Source organism: Cajanus cajan, chromosome 11 (genome assembly GCF_000230855.2).
Source record: "Cajanus cajan strain Asha chromosome 11, NIPB_CcT2T_4, whole genome shotgun sequence".
Taxonomy (NCBI): domain Eukaryota; kingdom Viridiplantae; phylum Streptophyta; class Magnoliopsida; order Fabales; family Fabaceae; genus Cajanus; species Cajanus cajan.
In genome coordinates, this window is record NC_138527.1 from 34,121,179 (window position 1) to 34,138,965 (window position 17,787).

At 31.5% G+C, this 17,787-nt stretch overlaps 2 protein-coding genes across 2 annotated transcripts; both read right to left on the reverse strand.

Moving 5' to 3' along the window:
• Positions 1 to 744: 744 nt before the first annotated feature.
• LOC109793157 (vacuolar protein sorting-associated protein 25) lies at positions 745 to 13,300 on the reverse strand. The gene is made up of 9 exons (XM_083067490.1): positions 13,261 to 13,300; positions 13,086 to 13,121; positions 11,015 to 11,067; positions 10,514 to 10,587; positions 5,906 to 6,051; positions 5,659 to 5,712; positions 5,484 to 5,572; positions 5,331 to 5,406; positions 745 to 1,193 (listed from the first exon to the last, which is right to left on the reverse strand). The coding sequence occupies exons 1-9, from the start codon at positions 13,298 to 13,300 to the stop codon at positions 1,075 to 1,077; spliced, it is 687 nt and encodes a 228-aa protein (XP_082923616.1). The 3' UTR covers positions 745 to 1,074.
• A 2,161-nt stretch (positions 13,301 to 15,461) lies between these two features.
• LOC109807994 (pentatricopeptide repeat-containing protein At1g31920) lies at positions 15,462 to 17,491 on the reverse strand. Its single transcript, XM_020370776.3, has one exon. It carries the CDS (start codon positions 17,489 to 17,491, stop codon positions 15,668 to 15,670), a length of 1,824 nt encoding a protein of 607 aa, XP_020226365.2. The 3' UTR covers positions 15,462 to 15,667.
• Between the last annotated feature and the right edge of the window lie 296 nt (positions 17,492 to 17,787).

Below are 17,787 nucleotides of genomic sequence, written 5' to 3' on the forward strand. Positions count from 1 at the left end.
TTTGGATAAACAAAACTAGCTTCGAAAACAGCCCAATTAAATCATCCCGAACTATAGACCCGCAATCTCACTAATAGGGTATAGCCAAAAAAAAACCAAGATCCTTGTAGTTACTGTATCAGAAGATTGAAGATAATATAGTATTTATTTGTTTAAACTTCAAAAATATATATATATATATATATATATATATATATATATAGTTGAATAAATCAGTTCAACATAGTTGAATAAATCAGTTCAACCGAACATTTAATTAACTTAAATAATTCATGGATATTTAAACTCGTTTTAATATCCATGTATTGTGTAGAATCATTGAAAGTATATACTCCACCACTGTATAGTTAAACGATGGGATTATTAACGGCAAATTGTAAGATTGATAATATACCCCACCATGTGATATACAACCACAATCTCGGAGTCCAATTGCATTGCGTTGCTTTTAAGATGTGGCAATAATCATGTTTAGTCAACTTTTTTCTTAACCATTCACGCAATCATAACCGCGTTCTATTTGATTTATAGTTGTTCAGCACTGTAGTATTTACTTTGCAGAACATGTTATGAATGCTGTGATGGTGAAAAGGGGAGCAATCATGGTTGCTAACGCTAAACTCTAAAAGCAACTGGTGCTTTCATCAAGACTTAAAACTAAATGGCATTCAAAATCATTCTATTATTAATTTATGAAAACAACTTCGCAGTAGTACGAGTAACTGATGGACTGATGCAGACATATACAACCATTGAAAAATAGCATATCATTTTTTTTATAGTAACAACAGCATCAATTTTTTAAACCAGGATAAATTTTTTGGCACAATGGAACGCCACCTTCTATTTATGAATTTCATGATTTCTCAGGCAGCATAGTTTCACTAATTTAACCACGAATGGCTACAAAACTAAACTCTTAACGAAGCACCCGAAATGAAATTCAATAGCAATTAATTACAGTTTTTTCTTACACATCTTGCACGTCAACAAACTCACGAGGTAGATAGCAAAAGATTCCCCCTGTTGAACATATTTAAAATCCCCCGAGATTCAATAGATTCAAACACAAAATTATAGAGAAAATTTAACTCCATCATCGGTTGAAGTTCCTTTAAAGACCACAAGCTTTCCCTTCTGTTCTAATAGTTTCAGTGCACGATTCAAAATAGTTCGATCTATTCCATGAAGCTCTGTGGAATATAAAAAATAATGAGTCAAAACAATTGCAAAGCCCAGCACGTAGGAAATAACTAAAATATATTAAGAAAAAGAGTATTCAATCTCCCTGAACTGTATGACATATCTCTTTTTCTTTTATCGGTCAAAAATGGTAGAAAAGGGTAAAACTACTATGACATATCTCTTTAGCATGTAAACACTTTAACTCGCCTAATTAATCTTTAAATTATAGGAATTGTTCCAATGTCATTCTATTAACTAGGGATTAAATGATTACGTGAAAATATATATTTATAATACAAAGAGCCTAAAAAGTTTATAAACGGGGAAATAAAGAGAAGTGACAACACTCAAGGTGAAGTTAAACACTTCCCATTTCACGACGAGGATAGGGGTCAATACTCGCAATAGGAAAATTTACTTAGCACCATAAGATGTTCCTTATAAGCAGGCAGGTTGCCATAGATGTCATCAAATTACACAAACTAGATTAAGTTATATGCTACAAGAACACACAACGGAATTTTAATTCAGTGCATCAAGGAGTTTTAAATCTTTGTTTTAATATACGAACACCACGGGCCATTGTTAGTGGCATATAATAGTAACTAATGGATCACAGTCATATCAATAGCCTTGCTGGGTTCTGTGTGGTTTACTTCCCACACAGGGCAAAACAAGAACCGGTTACTGACACATGGGTAGGATGTAACCCAAGAACTATACACTACAAAACAAGTCAACTACAAGTGGGAATGCAACAAGCAAGCAAGGATAAAAGGTACTACATTATTCAAATGTTAATTAGAAATTAATAGCATAGTAACATGAACAATGAGAGAATAAACTATAAAACAAATTAACATTCTTTCCATCCTTTCAAAGCTTAAGGGAAAACTTTAGAATAGTGGATTTAAGCCTAACTCAACTCTACAAAACCGGTTTGTAAAGTGAGTGTTATTTTTCACTTATATACTATTTAATTGCCTAATCTCTAGTCGATGTGAGACTTGAGTTTTTCCGAATACACCCCTCTCATGTCCAGCACTATTGGGCTTGGTACGTGGATAAATAGTAGATGACCTTTTTTTAATGATCTAAGATTGGCGGAACTTGAATACACCCCCTCATGCCCATGATGCATGTATCAATGAATGGTAGATGACTCATTTTTAAGAATCTAGGATAGCTCTGATATCATCTTAGAATAGTAGATTTAAGCCTAACTCAACCCTACAAAACCGGCTTGTAAAGTGAGGGTTGTTTTCCACTTATATACTATTTAATTGCCTAATCTCTAGTCGATGTGGGACTTGGATTTTTCCCAATAGAAAAGGTTGTCCTTTTTCTTTTTTTTGTTCTAATATTGAACTTAAATTTGATCTACTGTGAGCAAGACATTTTATGTTGTCAGTAAACAGAAAACTGTAATGTCATTGCAGTAGTAATCGAGCCTTTCCCTAGCAGTACAACTTTTAACCATGGTAGTTGAATCGAGATACACATAATGTATCGGAAAGCTTATTTTTTGAATCGTGAATCGAATCGTATCGTGAATCGTAAGATTCGTGATCAATAAAAACATAGTGTATATATATGCATACAAGACATATAAAAGCACTCTAAGCACATTTTAATATAAAGAAACAGACAAAATGAAGTCATACATAAATATATAGTAATATATAAGCTTCAAAATACAAACAAAGATAGAATTATACAAATAATAACAGTCTCAAAGCCAAAAGAAATGACTGTACAGTTCAACAACAAAGCCTCCAAAAAAATCATTGTTGTTGCTAAATATATACATATACAAGGGACTGTTTGCTACTCTAATCAGCAATATAGCCACCCAAAAAAAATATTAGTGTTGTTGCTGCATAAACTCAGCAACAAGTGGACCACTAACACGAAGAACAGCAACCCAAACAGCCATCCAAACGAAGCTGCGAACCTGGACGAGACAAAGGGACCACTAAAAGTGAAACCCACTAAGTGGGTCATGTACAGGAATGGGTATCGGCATTTTCTGTCTCAGTTTCGTCTTTTTTTATTTAAAAAAAATCATTTTTTTTAGGGTTTTCAGAACCGGGTCGCGCATGACCCGACCCGGTTTTGGACGCGACCCGTTTCTTCCCAGAATCGTGCGAGACCTTCCAGAATCGCGATTTTCCGATTCTAAACCCGATACAAACGATTCGAAAACGATTCAGGATCAAAAACGATACACCATGCGATTCGAATCGCTGAAGCACGGAATCGTATCGTATCGTACGATACGAATCGCGATTCCTACGATACTTACTACCATGCTTTTAACAGCTTTGGTGATAGGTAAGACTCTTTAAATTGTCAATGGATAAAAATTAGATCCTTTAAATTTAGGGCTTGTTTGGGGTGGTCACAAGTTTTCTCCCCTGGTTTCCAAATACAAATTTCAAAATGGAAATGTTCAGTTAAAATGGAACTGAATTGATTATTAAACAAAATTTGAATCACTTTAAGCTTAATTTTTAAAACCAAAAAAGGTAGCTTTCTTTTTAGTTGTATAATCAAAGCATTCAATTGACATAGCTTTTTAAACAGCTTTGATGGTATGGTAAATCTCTTTAAATTTAGTCTCTTTAAACTGCTAGAGTTGCTCATAATTCAAATCTTGATCTTGGATAGAAATAGACTATGTTGAAAGGAAAATACATTATCCTTACAATTTTTAGAAGAGATTAGTCACTGCTTTTAATACTTCATAATACTATGGTAACCCAAAATTGACAATGAACAAAATTAAATTCTTTAAATTTAGGGCTCATTTGGGGTAGTCACAAGTTTCCCCTTTTTGGTTTCCAAATACAAAATTCAAAAACAGAAGTGTTCGGTTAAAAGGAAACTGAATTGATTTTTAAATCAATTTTGTATCAATTTTTGCTCAATTTTTAAAACAAAAAATAAGTAGTTTTTTATTGGTTAAATTATTTTTTTGGTCCCTTTATTTATTTAATTGGTTGTAATTGATCCCTTTATTATTAAATGTTTTAATTTGGTCCCTTAATTTTTTGTACAAATGGCACCATTTAAAAAAATGACATGTGCCACCACATGTACAATGAAGTAACGTTGTTAGTCTACATTGAATGGAAAGGACAACATTGCATTATTTTTAAGAATTGAACCTTTTAATAATAAAGAGACCAAATTGAACCAATTAAAGAATGATCAAAAGAGTAATTTAGTCTCTTTAATTTTTAAGTTGTAAAATCAAATCATTCAATTCCTCCAACTTTCTAGAAAAACTCAGCATATCACCGCACTTGTCATCACCGCTGCCACCAACACCATTATTGTTTCCACCACAGACATTGTTGCCACCAATACCCCCGCTACTGTTGTCACAACTCACAAGTAAACCAACATTACTGCCACCACTCCCACCACTAGTATCACCAGCACCAATCATCCCATCACCGTGAAATGACTTCAATGAGGAAGTAATAAGCGATAATATGGTATTAAAATTTGAAAACTAAAAATAACAAAATTGAATCTAACTAAAAACTGGTTTTAGATCTTAAAATTTCCAAATCTTAGAAACCTGTCAACCACCCCATGATGACCCTTGCATTTTAGTTTTCTTTGTTTTTGTTCCATTGCTCACTCACTTTCCAATCACCCTTAAGAAAGATAAAAATAGAGCATAAACTTCTTTAAATACTATTTCAAAAGCAACAAGAACGTAAGGATAACTGAAGAATTCCTGAATTCTTTTAACACAGCTCATACGGTCATACCAAAAATCCTTTTTGGGATACTGATTCTCTGCCATGATGGCTTTTCATCTTATCCTAAATTGAGTCTAAAAACAGTTAAAGAAATATATCTTTTCAAATTTCCATCTATCCCTCAACTACCGGAAACCACATACGTAATCTCGTTCAAAAGGGTCCGATTCAACTAGATTGATTGGAAACACATTGAAAAGCAATAATATTTAAAAGGCCTAACAAAAGTACCACTATCAAGTCCTAAACATATACTCGCATGCTTCAACACACAAGACAATTGAATTGAACAAGCAAATAATCGTCAAACTTTTCCTGTCACAAATTATAGCTTAATAAATAGATAGGACATAAGCATTAACAGATTACCTGTTCCTTGAGATTCAGTCCCAGATCGTATTTCTTCTATCGTCACAACACCATCTTCCAGTCCATTATCTTTTGCCTAATCAATATTAAAGCAAATTCAATAACAAGGCATTAAATAACCATTGCAGTATCAAACTCGTAATCTAAACTTACAAACTGTATCAAAATGTCAGCCCAATCTTGAATCCGATGCCAGAGAATAAGACACTTCCTATGTCCTTTATCCATCCATTCTGCACGTCCTGCCAAATTAAAATAACACACTTCAGGCATTTTTCTCTAAGACAAATACAAGAATTATAAATCCATAGACATGAATGAAGCATACCTTCAGAAACTAATGCTGAAAGGAAAGTTGCTCTGGCTTCATGGGTAAGAGACCCTGCAGGATGAAAAATCTAAAACAATCATACAACAAAAAAAAACAGAAATACGCAAGACCAAAAACTAAAGAAGCATTTATTCACCAAAAAAAAACTGGCGGGGCATTTATTCACCTAAAAACACTAAAGGAGCATTTACGGGACTACTCAACTTCACATAAAATGACACAAAAGCAGGAATTTTGAGCTTACTTTCAATTACATGATTTGTAAATAGAGGAAATTCTTCTTCAAGTCCAATTACAAATATCTTCTGTGTTTTACAATAATCTAAAATAAGTTCTTTCCATAGTTGTACTTGTATCTGCTTCTCTCTTGTGTCTCTTACAGGCTGCAAACTAAAAGGTAGAAACAAAGGTGAACCACAGGTTAACTACTACCTCACTCTCAATAATCTTATCAGTAACCCTAAGCAACGAACTTTGCAAACCAAAGAGGCAAAACAATTGAATCACACAACAATAATACAATATCACAAGCAACCTGATAAAATATCCAATGAAAGCAAAGCATAAAAAAAGCTAAAGACAAAGATAAAAAGGGAATTTACGTGAAGTAAGGTGGGTAATTGAAGAAATGTGGTAGTTTGAAGTCACCCAATTTCTGCATCTTTCAAGTGCTTCAATGCTATGCACAGAGATTAACGATCTTCTCAGAAGCTTAATAATTTTTCAGCTAATTACTTGCAGGCACGTAACGAAATATCGTAGCGTGTCATGCGATGCTGTTGATTTGGCGGGTAATTGGTGGAGGGATCGAGACGTTGATGTGAGTGAGGGTGAAGAAATGAAGGGAAACTGCAACTCTGAGAACCCTACCACGGTAACGATGGAGGAAGAAGATCACCGATGCAGAAGCACAACGTTGCAAAAGAAACGACAGCGTTTTGTACCCATGTGCACCTTTACAAGATTAAATAATAATAATAAGAATAATAAAAGTTAACAAAATTATTATATTGTTAGTTCATTCTAATTAAATGTTATCATACAATTGCAATACTAATTAAATGTAAAAATTACTTGAAATAACATTATTTTTTTTATCATAATAACATTATTTTTTTATCATATGAAATTGTAATCATGATGCAAGAATTTCATCTTAAAATAGTGTGTATATTATTTTAACTCTTACCATTAAATTGACTACAATAGTCAAAAGAAGATTGGTTAAAATATAGTTTGCAGTCTTTATAATTTTATTGACTTTATTTTTTAGTCTTTATAATTTAAAATATATTTTTAATAATGTATTTTTCTTTTTTAGACCTTTATATTTTATTAATTTTTTAACATTATTTTCATATGAATGACATAAGTTTATTATATACATGTGATGATGGTGTATTTGATTTTGTAAATGATGATATGTTACTTAATAGTTTAAGAGAGAGAAAAAATGAAAATTTTGTAGACAAACAATATTTATTATAATTAAAAAAATTTGTCAACAAAATAATAGATATTGTATATATGTTAAAAAGCATAAGTAATACTCAAATGTTTTGCAAGAATCATTCCATAACAATCCTATAGCATAGGAAGTATCAATGGTTACAACATATTTAGTAAATACCCCATATAGATATTGAGTAACCACCAAGTCCCACAACTTGTTATGTTAATATCCAGTTACACATATATTTTGTTTTTATATTATGATTGAATATTATACAGATAAATGATCAAATTCTTAATAGTTGCATAATAAATCATTAAGTAACATTTAAAAAATCAAATACATCATCATCAGGTACGCAAATTTAATAAGATCACTTCACTAACAAGAAAGCAAAGTTATAAAAAAAGTTAACATTAATAACTAAAAAAAATTATAAAATATAAGTATAAAAATAAAAAAATGTCTATTTTATATTATAAGAACTAAAAGATAAAATTACGAAGACTAAAATTATGTTTAAAAAAAGTTTAACATGATATATACAAATTTGTTTAACAAATAATTTGCAAAAATATTGTTAATGTTGAATGAAAAAAGAAACATTAGTTAATGAAATTAAGAAAAATAATAAATGTCCTTTAAATAAATAAGATAAAGATTACAATTTTATATAAAATGTTTTAAAGATATGTATCATGAAATGTCTTCTCAAAAGAAAAGTATCATAAAATATTAAAATTTGAAGAAAAAAAAATTTGTATAAAAATAACCATGTGAGAAAGAAAGCGTGTACAAAAATTATCTCACATTCAAGAATGAAAACTTTATTATATGGGATTGAACTCGTTGATTATGATATTTAGTCAAGTAAAAGATTACTTGTATTTTGATATGCCTAGATTTTTCTTAGTATTTCTCTATTATATTTGTTAAATAGCTTAACACATTAAAAAAAATTCAATTACTCATTTTTAAGGTTGTGTGGAGAATAAAAAAAAAATCTCATTTTCTTTAGCTACGAAGATTGAATATACAAAAATATTATATAAAAAAAAGTTATACAAAATTATTCAACATAGTCCAATCTCATAAAATATTCATTTATCTCAATATATATTATAATTTTTTTAAAAAAAATCTTTCTTCATGTTGAAACTTAAAAACTCTCAACAAATTTTATGACAAAACTTGAAAATTCTTGATACAAATTTAATAAAAAAAATTTGATATACCTTCCTCACAAGTTATTTTATGACAAATGAAACTTGGAAACCTTTGAAACAAATTTTATGATGAAACTTGATAAACCTTTTTCTATATGAATCTTCTCTCATTTAAAAACACTGACCTCCTTTAAAGGTGGATGATTTTTAAGCATGTCAATAATTTATATTTATTGACCTAATGTTTTAAATTTAAAAGATGAAACAAATTTATAAAAATAAATATAATATATTTTAATTCTATTCAATATCTTCAAAGAAAAATAATATATTTTAAATCTAAATATATTAAATAAAAATTTAATAAAAAAAGGAAACAAATAATAGGCAATTCCTATAATTAAATAGGAATCCCTATAAATCAGTAACAATAATAAAGAATAAATCGTAGATCCTAGTCCCTGAAATTCTGCAACATAATAATATCCCATAAATTTTGGGATTTCTATCCAACAGTAATTATTCTGTTAAATTTTTTTGTTTATAACTATTCTGTTAAATATATTATTATTACTATAATAATATAAATATAGAAATATAATTTTACATTTTAGGCAAAAAATATAGGATCTTACAACCCCCGATTTCAATTTTTTCTCCCCTTCCTGATCTTAGGTAAAATCTCAATTTTAACAACATTGCTTTTGAGATTTTGCATAACTGAATTTAAGTTACTTCTCCATGGTTAGCAGACTAAAAATTATAAAGCAGTTTATGCCACTTCATACAACAAATAATCAAGAAGGGTGGCCACGGTGAAAGGTTAAGGCAGCCCAATTATAAACCCACATTATGGATAGGAATAGGATCCATTCCTAGACCCTGCATACAGCAGAAGCTTTATAGTACCATGTTGAATTTAGTTGTCTATATACGTTTTATTGTTAAATTCAGTAGCATGCATGGTTGTCAATCTCTAGTGACAACTCCGAGTTTACGAGTTTACAAGAGCTTACCTGTACAACTCGGAGGTAAACTCGTTTTTTAGTGAACTCGGAGCGATCTCGGTGAACTCGGGTAAACTCGTGTAAACTCGCGAGACTACCTCCGATATTAAGAGATCACCGTTTTTTTTTTTCCACTTACACAAAACGCACGTTTTGTGTTGTGTTAGGGCACTTTCACTCCAGACCAGACCTCTCCTACTCTCCTCTCCACTCCAGACCTCCGCAGCGCCTCTTCCACGGCTCTCCTCCTTCGCGCCTCACCTCCTTCGCGCGACACCTCCGCGCGTCTCCTTTCCTCTCCGCGCGACACCTCCGCGAGTCTCCTCTCCTCTCCGGCGAATCTCCGCCGATCTATCCTCTCTGAGAGTGGCTCTGTCTTCCCCGGCATCTGCAGATCTGTCTTCTTCTAAGAGGGAAGGCAGCGGCGACGGCTTGAGGAAGGGTTGCATTGCAGGAAAAATAATTAGGGTTGGAATATGGGCCAAATAGGCCAAGTTTTATTTTTTGTTTTGATTTGGTTAAGAGGGTTTTTACTTCATTATTTTTTTTAGAAAGTAACCTCTCTTTATTAATTATTAATTATTATTATTATAATTTAGATAATATTTTAAGTAATACAAAATTTAATATAAGACCTTAAATATTTTGTTTTCTTAATTTTTTTATTTTGTTTAACTACTATAAATTTTTATTATTAAAAATATTTAATGTATAAATAGTTATATTTTTATTTTTATATGTATATTATTAATTATTTGTATTATAAATTATCTAATATTTATATATATATATAAAAATAAATTAGAATAGTGTAATCCTGCTATATTTAATAAATTATTTTATTATTAATATAATTTGTTATTTTACTCTTTAATATAAAGTTAAAATGTTTAATTATTATATAATTTTTAATTATTTTTATAATTTTGTTTATTGAGTAATCTCTTACGAGTTTACGAGACGAGTTTACGATACGAGTTTAAGGAGCCTTCACGAGATTACGTAAACTCTCGAGATTGACAACTTTGGTAGCATGTACATAGGTTTATCATTATAATCTTTGCTTTTCATCGATTTAGACACTAAATTAATACATAAGAACAACAGTACCAAAAATAACAGTAGTATGAAATCCATAATTACTGAAACCAACCATTTAAAAAAATTATGACCATCAATGACATACTTTTCTGAAAATAATGTATGGGAAATTCGCAAACACTTACCTAGACTTTGCTAAATCATCTTCAAGGCATCTGACACGCTCGACAGCTTTTTCCAGGGACTTCTTAGCAACCTCCTACAATAATGAAAATGACAATACACAATATAAGTGTTAAATATAGAACCTTTCATGAGAATTCACCTAATAACTAAAGCTTATTGGAGATTTGTCCTTCACACAATGTAAGAGCAGAAAGCAAAATTGATAGGCTACAACACAATAATGTCAAGTAGTATAATATGATTAGGTAATAATTTTAGATTAAGCAATGATGAAACCAACTTTACATAACTCTTCACAATATAAAAATTTAATTTCAGCACAGGGCATATTAGACAGAATCAACTTCAAGCCCAAAGAGCTCTCACATATTAAAGCACATTATGTATAAAACCATTCCTAAGCTTTTATATAATAGCTTAAACTATTGGCAGCCATGATCCTTGAGAGGAACTATGAGATTAGAAGTAAATTTCTCCAACTGTCCCATCGTTATCTTTACCTGTGAACTTTCAATTGAAGTCTTAAGGTTGTTTCTTCCAACTTCAGCAACAGCTGAAAAAACCAGAATCAATAAAACATAAGATGCCAAAAATGTATAAGGTGAGGACACTTGATCTACAATAACCAAACAAAGATCAAAACCTAATCTACAACAACATACAATTCTTAAAATTCCATTAAGAAATATTTACTCCATGCATATTGGCATTTTTCACAATATAACAGAAAAACTTATGGATACAAGCACAAGCAATCAACAACAACCCATCAGGTGAGGTGGACACATTATTTACACAATTCCATTAGACTCGCTTGAAATCAAAATTCTAACTTAGAATGTTTTCTCATAACCCATGACAAACCCAGGTAAAGGATGGTTGTTGTAAAACTTGTCAAAAGCTCACACATGGTTCACAGCAAGACAATCAATTGAGCAAGCAAAAAACTACATCAATGGAATTGCATTACACCTATTTCTCAGCAAACAAACAAGCTTAAGCAACACGCAAAGATACAAAGACCTCTCAAGTAATTGACCTATAAGGATTTAAGGCAAAACCCATAAGCATTTCAATCTATCCTCTGATTTGGTATCTAGCATCTACCTATATGCTCAAATAAATCATATGTAAGTTATTATAAGAAAAAAAAAAACACAGAAAGAGGGACCATAGCATATCAATGATAAAGTATAATTATTAATACAATTTCAATATGATTGAAACCTATTTCATTTCTTGTTTTTACTTCCATTCTTTTATACCATACAAATCTAAATTTGTAACGCGTGACATATTTTATATCATACAAGGAAAAGGAATTCATTATATTTTTAAGTGACAAGGTAGAGCAGCATATACCCCCTTCTCAATTTCCTATGCAACTAAACCTTGTATTTAATGTCCAAGGGATCTCAAGTGAGATGACCAAACATTTTTTGCTAATTCTCAATTTCTACTTTATTTTTTATCCAGATTCTCTATGCTACCCAAATCTAACTTCTTGTGTAGACTAACAATAGCCAACACTTAAACCCTTGTCAATCCTTTTCTTCCTTCAACTTTCCTCGGAAGTTGGAACAAACCAAAATCTTTAGGTACACTCGCAGCACCAAAAGAACCAGCAATTGACCATTTAAGCAACGTGCTAATCCCAGCAAAGCCTTTGATATACTTGTGCTCTCCCTTTGATTCAATATAAAACCCGAATCCTATCCATTAAAATCCATAACTTTCAGCTGTCCCACATCATAACCCATTCAACAAACAAACTTGTTAAACTCCAAGCTATCCAAAATTGAAATTTTCATCTACAAGACCTCTAGAAAATTGAATACTGATTAGTAATTTAGTATTAAAGTCAGTTAGTGTTATGATGAGTTGCAGAACTATTGAACACAACATTTTGGAATAAGAAAATATTAGCAACGAGCAAGGGATGTAAAATCACAAGAACAAACAATATTAAATTATAGAAATCAAAAGGAAAGAATTTAGAGCGAAGGAATGGAAAATATCAAACAAGACCATCCTTATAAATGCCAGAGCAAAATAGAATATGCAATCTTGTTTATGTTTCGTTTTCATTCAGATATCATGGGATCAAACATTGAATCCAATGAAAAAAAAACCCGATTGCAGAAAGTCTGTAAATAAATAAGGTAGCATAATCCTATATCTTTTCCCAGGGTTTTTCTGCCCAGTTTTGAATTCTCTGTGAACTTTGAATGTTGCCGTCTCAACCTCATAAATAAGATGATTAGCAAATGTCTTTCAATCTCCACAAATATTACAAGTTACAAAGTTTTTTTTTCCAAATATACAGGAAAAAAAAAAATCAATCCCATAAAGCACCTGTTCTTATTCAAAATTGAGCACAAAGGAAGAGGGGAGATTAAAAGGAAACAACAGAAAATAAATATTTATGAAACCTGCAAGAGCTTCTGAAGAGTGGGTATGAGATAAATGAAGATTTTGTTAGAGACCCTTTGTTATAGATTTCTAACACCTCTCACAATCATAGAAAAACATACTCACAGAGAGTTCTACTTTCTATGCTTCATGCTTTACCTGCAACTGCAAGAGTCAAAAACAAAACAAATATACCTTTAATTTAACCGGAGATGGTGGAGAAGCAACTCTCCGTTCGAATCAAGTGTGGGGCGAGGGCGGGGCAACGGCTGGGCAACGGCGGGGCAAGGGCTCATGCGCGCGCGGGGGAAAGCAAAGGCTTCTCAATATTCACGAGCAACGGATTCAGGGGCAAGGGCTTCAGGGAAACTCATGCGCTCGGGGTTTAGGTTTAGCAAAGACTTCTCAATATTACATGGGTCACTATGTAAGCCGACGTAGATATCTTTATGTTTATTCACAAAAATGTCACCGTATTTTAATACTATATTGGTTCTTTTGAAACTTGATGTAGAACATTTCATATTTACATCGATCCCACTTAAAATTAACGTAAATATGCTTTATATTTTACACTTAATTACAATAATGCTACCGTATCTTATTTTTACATCGTTTTTTTGTTAACCAGTGTAAAAATGGTGATGTAGATCAGTATTTTTTTAGTAGTGAAGATTGTGTGGATATGATTCTAATTCTTATCATTAAGTTCATTACACTAGTTAAAAGAAGATTTGTTAAAATATAGTTTGTTTGTAGTCCTCATAATTTTATTGACTTTATTTTTTAATTTTTATAATTTAAATATATTTTTAATAATATATTTTCCTTCTTTAAACTTTTATATTCTGTTATTTTTTTAACATTATTTTTCATATAAATGACATGAACTTATTAAATACATGAAGTGATGATGTATTTGATTTTTTAGATAATGATATATCATTTAATGATTTGAAAAGAAAAAATATGAAAATTTTAAATGATTTTATAGATAAACAATATTAATTATAATTAAAAAAATTTAATAAAAAAAATAATAGATATTGTATATATGTTAAAAGGCATAAGTAATACTCAAATGTTTTACAATAATCATTCCATATCCATAGTTTCCTATAGCATAAAAATATCGATAGTTACAACATATTTAGTAAATACCGCATGTAAATATTGAGTAATCACCAAGTTGGCAAGTTCCACCACTTGTTATTTTAATAACCAGTCACACATACACATAACTTTTATATTATGATTGAATGTGATTCAGATAAATAATTAAATTATTAATGATTATATAATAAATTACTAAGTAATATTAAAAAAAACTCTACTATTAATGAAAACTTTATTATATAGGATTGAATTTGTTGATTATGATATTTAGTCAAGTAAAAGATTACATATATTTTGATATGAGTAGATTTTTCTGAGTATTTATTGTATTTCTTGATTATATTTGTTAAATAGCTTAACACATTAAAAAAAAATCAATTACTCATTTTTTTAGGTTGTGTGGAGAATAAAAAAATTCTCTCATTTTCTTTACCTGCAACGATAGAATATATAAAAATATTATAAAAAAAGTTATCCAAAATTTATTAAACGTAGTTCGATCTCATAAAATATTTATTTATCTCAATATATATTATTATTATTATTTTAAAATTCTTTCTTTATGTTAAAACTTGAAAATTCTCTCAATAAATTTTATGACAAAATTTGAAAACTCTTGATACAAATTTAATAAAAAGCTTGGTATACCTTTCTCATAAGTTATTTTATACAGATGAAACTTAAAAACCTTCGATACAATTTTCATGTTGAAACTTGATAAATTTTTTCCTATATGAATCTTCTTTCATTTACGACATTGACCTTCTTTAAAGATAGATTTTTAATAATGTCAATAATTTATATTTATTGACCTAATATTTTAAATTTAAAAGATAAAACAAATTTATAAAATAAATATAATATATTTTTATTATAATCAATATCTTCAAAGAAAAATAATATATTTTAAATCTAAACAATATTTTAGATATTATTTGAAAATTCGAATTCTTTTCCGAATATGTTAAAACATCAAATACTCTCCTTCGTTTCATTCTGTACTATCGTGTTTTATGTGAGGAATTCTTATCAAGTTCACAAAGAAAGATAAACACTTTAGACTTATGCACGAATACAAACTTCTTTTTGAATGTATAAGTATAATAATAATATAAAAGATTAACAAATTCTGAGTATTTGTATCATCCAGAGTCATAAACAAAGTGGTTTCTATTAAATACAACGCGGTATTGTTATTTGAGGGGTGGGAAGCCAAAAATTGAAAACAGTACAATGAGAAATGAGCTTTTCCTTCATTTGCTATGTTTCTGAAAACCAAGAATTTCTGTAACTGTCTTCTATAGCCTAAAGAAAACAAAAGTTACGTCAAATTTATCTACTCGCTGACAACATCTTTGCTTATTCTTATTAGGATGTACCTACAATTTCTATAACAAGTAAATGGAATATGACAAACGATTTAACCAAAACCTTTTTTCTTGAGTTCCTTGTGTGCTATGGGTAACAATATCATTGGTAGAAAAAGAGATGCTCAAGATACCACAATGTCCCAATCATATGTCAATTAGTTATCTATTTACTCCAATAACAAATATGTGTGGGAAATGTCAAGAAGTAAAAATACTATCCCTATAAGAATCCTTTAAGCATAAATGTAATGAAATTCACCAATAATCTTTACATGAGCAAGTTCCATCTTTAAAATGGTGGAAGCGATTACGGTCTCTTACAGTGATTTCCTGCTCATAGATCATGGAAATGAACTTAGTGTACGTATGACAGTCGCTACACATCTTTAGATTTCTTGATATTCTTATGGGAGAACCCTCAGATGTCTGTATAAGTGCAAAAGCAATTGCCAACTTCTGACTATGATATTTCAATCTCTCCCTCTTTTCTTCTTCATTCACATCAAGCAAAACTTGTGACATGTCTGGTCTATAGCCTTCAAATTTCAACTGCCATTCCATTTGGTGAATCATATCATAGATGGTGTCACATTGTGGTTTAGACTTGTCCTGTGAAACAAACTTGTACACCTTCCTATTTGCTTCAACCAAACTAAAACCAAGTGTTTGCAGTTGCACCAAGTGTTTTTCAGCCATTTCTGTTCTGATCCTAGCCACATCATTCCATTTTTTGGCTCTTGCAAACATATTTGCTAGCATCAAATAGTCCCCGGGGTTGTGCTGATTCAACTTGAAAAGATTCTCAGCTGCAATCACCCCTATTTCCAAGTTAAGGTGAACCTTACAAGCACTAAGAAGGCTCCTCCAAACCACGTCATTAGGCTTAATTGGCATTCTCTTTATGAGGTCATAAGCTTCCCTGAGCATCCCTGCTCTCCCCATAAGATCCACCATGCAACCATAGTGTTGAACTGTTGGTTTGATCTTGTGTTCAAATCTCATGCGATTGAAAAATTGTAGACCCTCATTGACAAGACTAGCATGGCTGCAAGCACTCAACACACCCACATAGACAACATCATCTGGTGCCAAACCTTCTTCCATCATGTCAGAGAAAACTCTTAGAGCTTCCCTACCACGCCCATCAATGGCAAGCCCCGCGATCATTACCGTGTAAGAAAACTTGTTCTTCTCAGCCATATTTTGGAACACACTAAGCCCTTTCTCAAGGCAACCACACTTGACATACATGTCAATTAATGAAGTCTTCACAACAACATTGAGTTCACTAATGTTCCTCAACAAGATCCCATGTATGCACCTTCCAAGAATAGGAGACCCCAAATGGGTGCAAGTAGAAAGAGCACTAACTAGAATGCTCTCTTCAGCCTTATGCTGCCCCTCACTACTCATGTCCCCAAGAAGCATCAAGCACTCTTGCCACATCTCCACACTAGCATGAGCACCAATGATGGCACTCCATGAAGCCACACTCCTTTCATCCATTTGCTCAAACACAGCATAAGCATGCTTTATTGCCCCACACTTGCCATACATGCTGATCAAGCTATTTTGCACAAAGGTATCACCATCAAAACCAGCCTTAAAAATATGGCCATGAATTTGCACTCCTTCCTTGAGAGCACCTAATAGAGAACATCCCTTGAATACAAACGGGTAGGTGAACTTTTCAGGTTCAATGCCTCTTTCAAGCATTTCAACATAAAGAAACAATGCTTCTTCTAGATTCATGTTATTGACACTTCCTCTAATCATGGTGTTGTACTCAAAGCTACCCGGTTCCTCAATTTGCCTAAAGATAGAGCAAGCATACTCCATGCTGCCCCATTTTGAAAGAGCACAAGTGGCAACAAGATTGCTACCACAGAAAGAATCCAAGAAAAGGCCCAGTTTTAGAATTTGAGCATGAACTTGCTTAAACTCTTCCATGCACTTGCATCTCTTAAGCAAAGACAACCATCCCTTATCATTGAACTTTGAATTCAATTCAGAGCTTTGAGGTGGATTATTTGGCAGTGACAAAAGATGGGTTTGGCTAAGGACCGATGTCCCACTCATCCTTCCACCAACACCATGCTAAACCAGCATGCTAAGCTAAACATAGAATAATATGCAACCCATTATTCAGTCCAGAATATACAAGTGCTGAAAGTTTGAATACAAGTAAGAATTAAGTCAAAATTTGAATATAGAAACTGAGAAGAGATAGTTATGCACCAGAAAAGGATGAACACTATGGTCCATGATGCAAGGAAATTCGATCAGATGATTGCAGAGTATTTGACAAGTGTGTATGAAGCTGGGGTGTAGTGAACCCAGTTCGTGAAACTGTGAGAAGCATTGGTGTGGTTTTG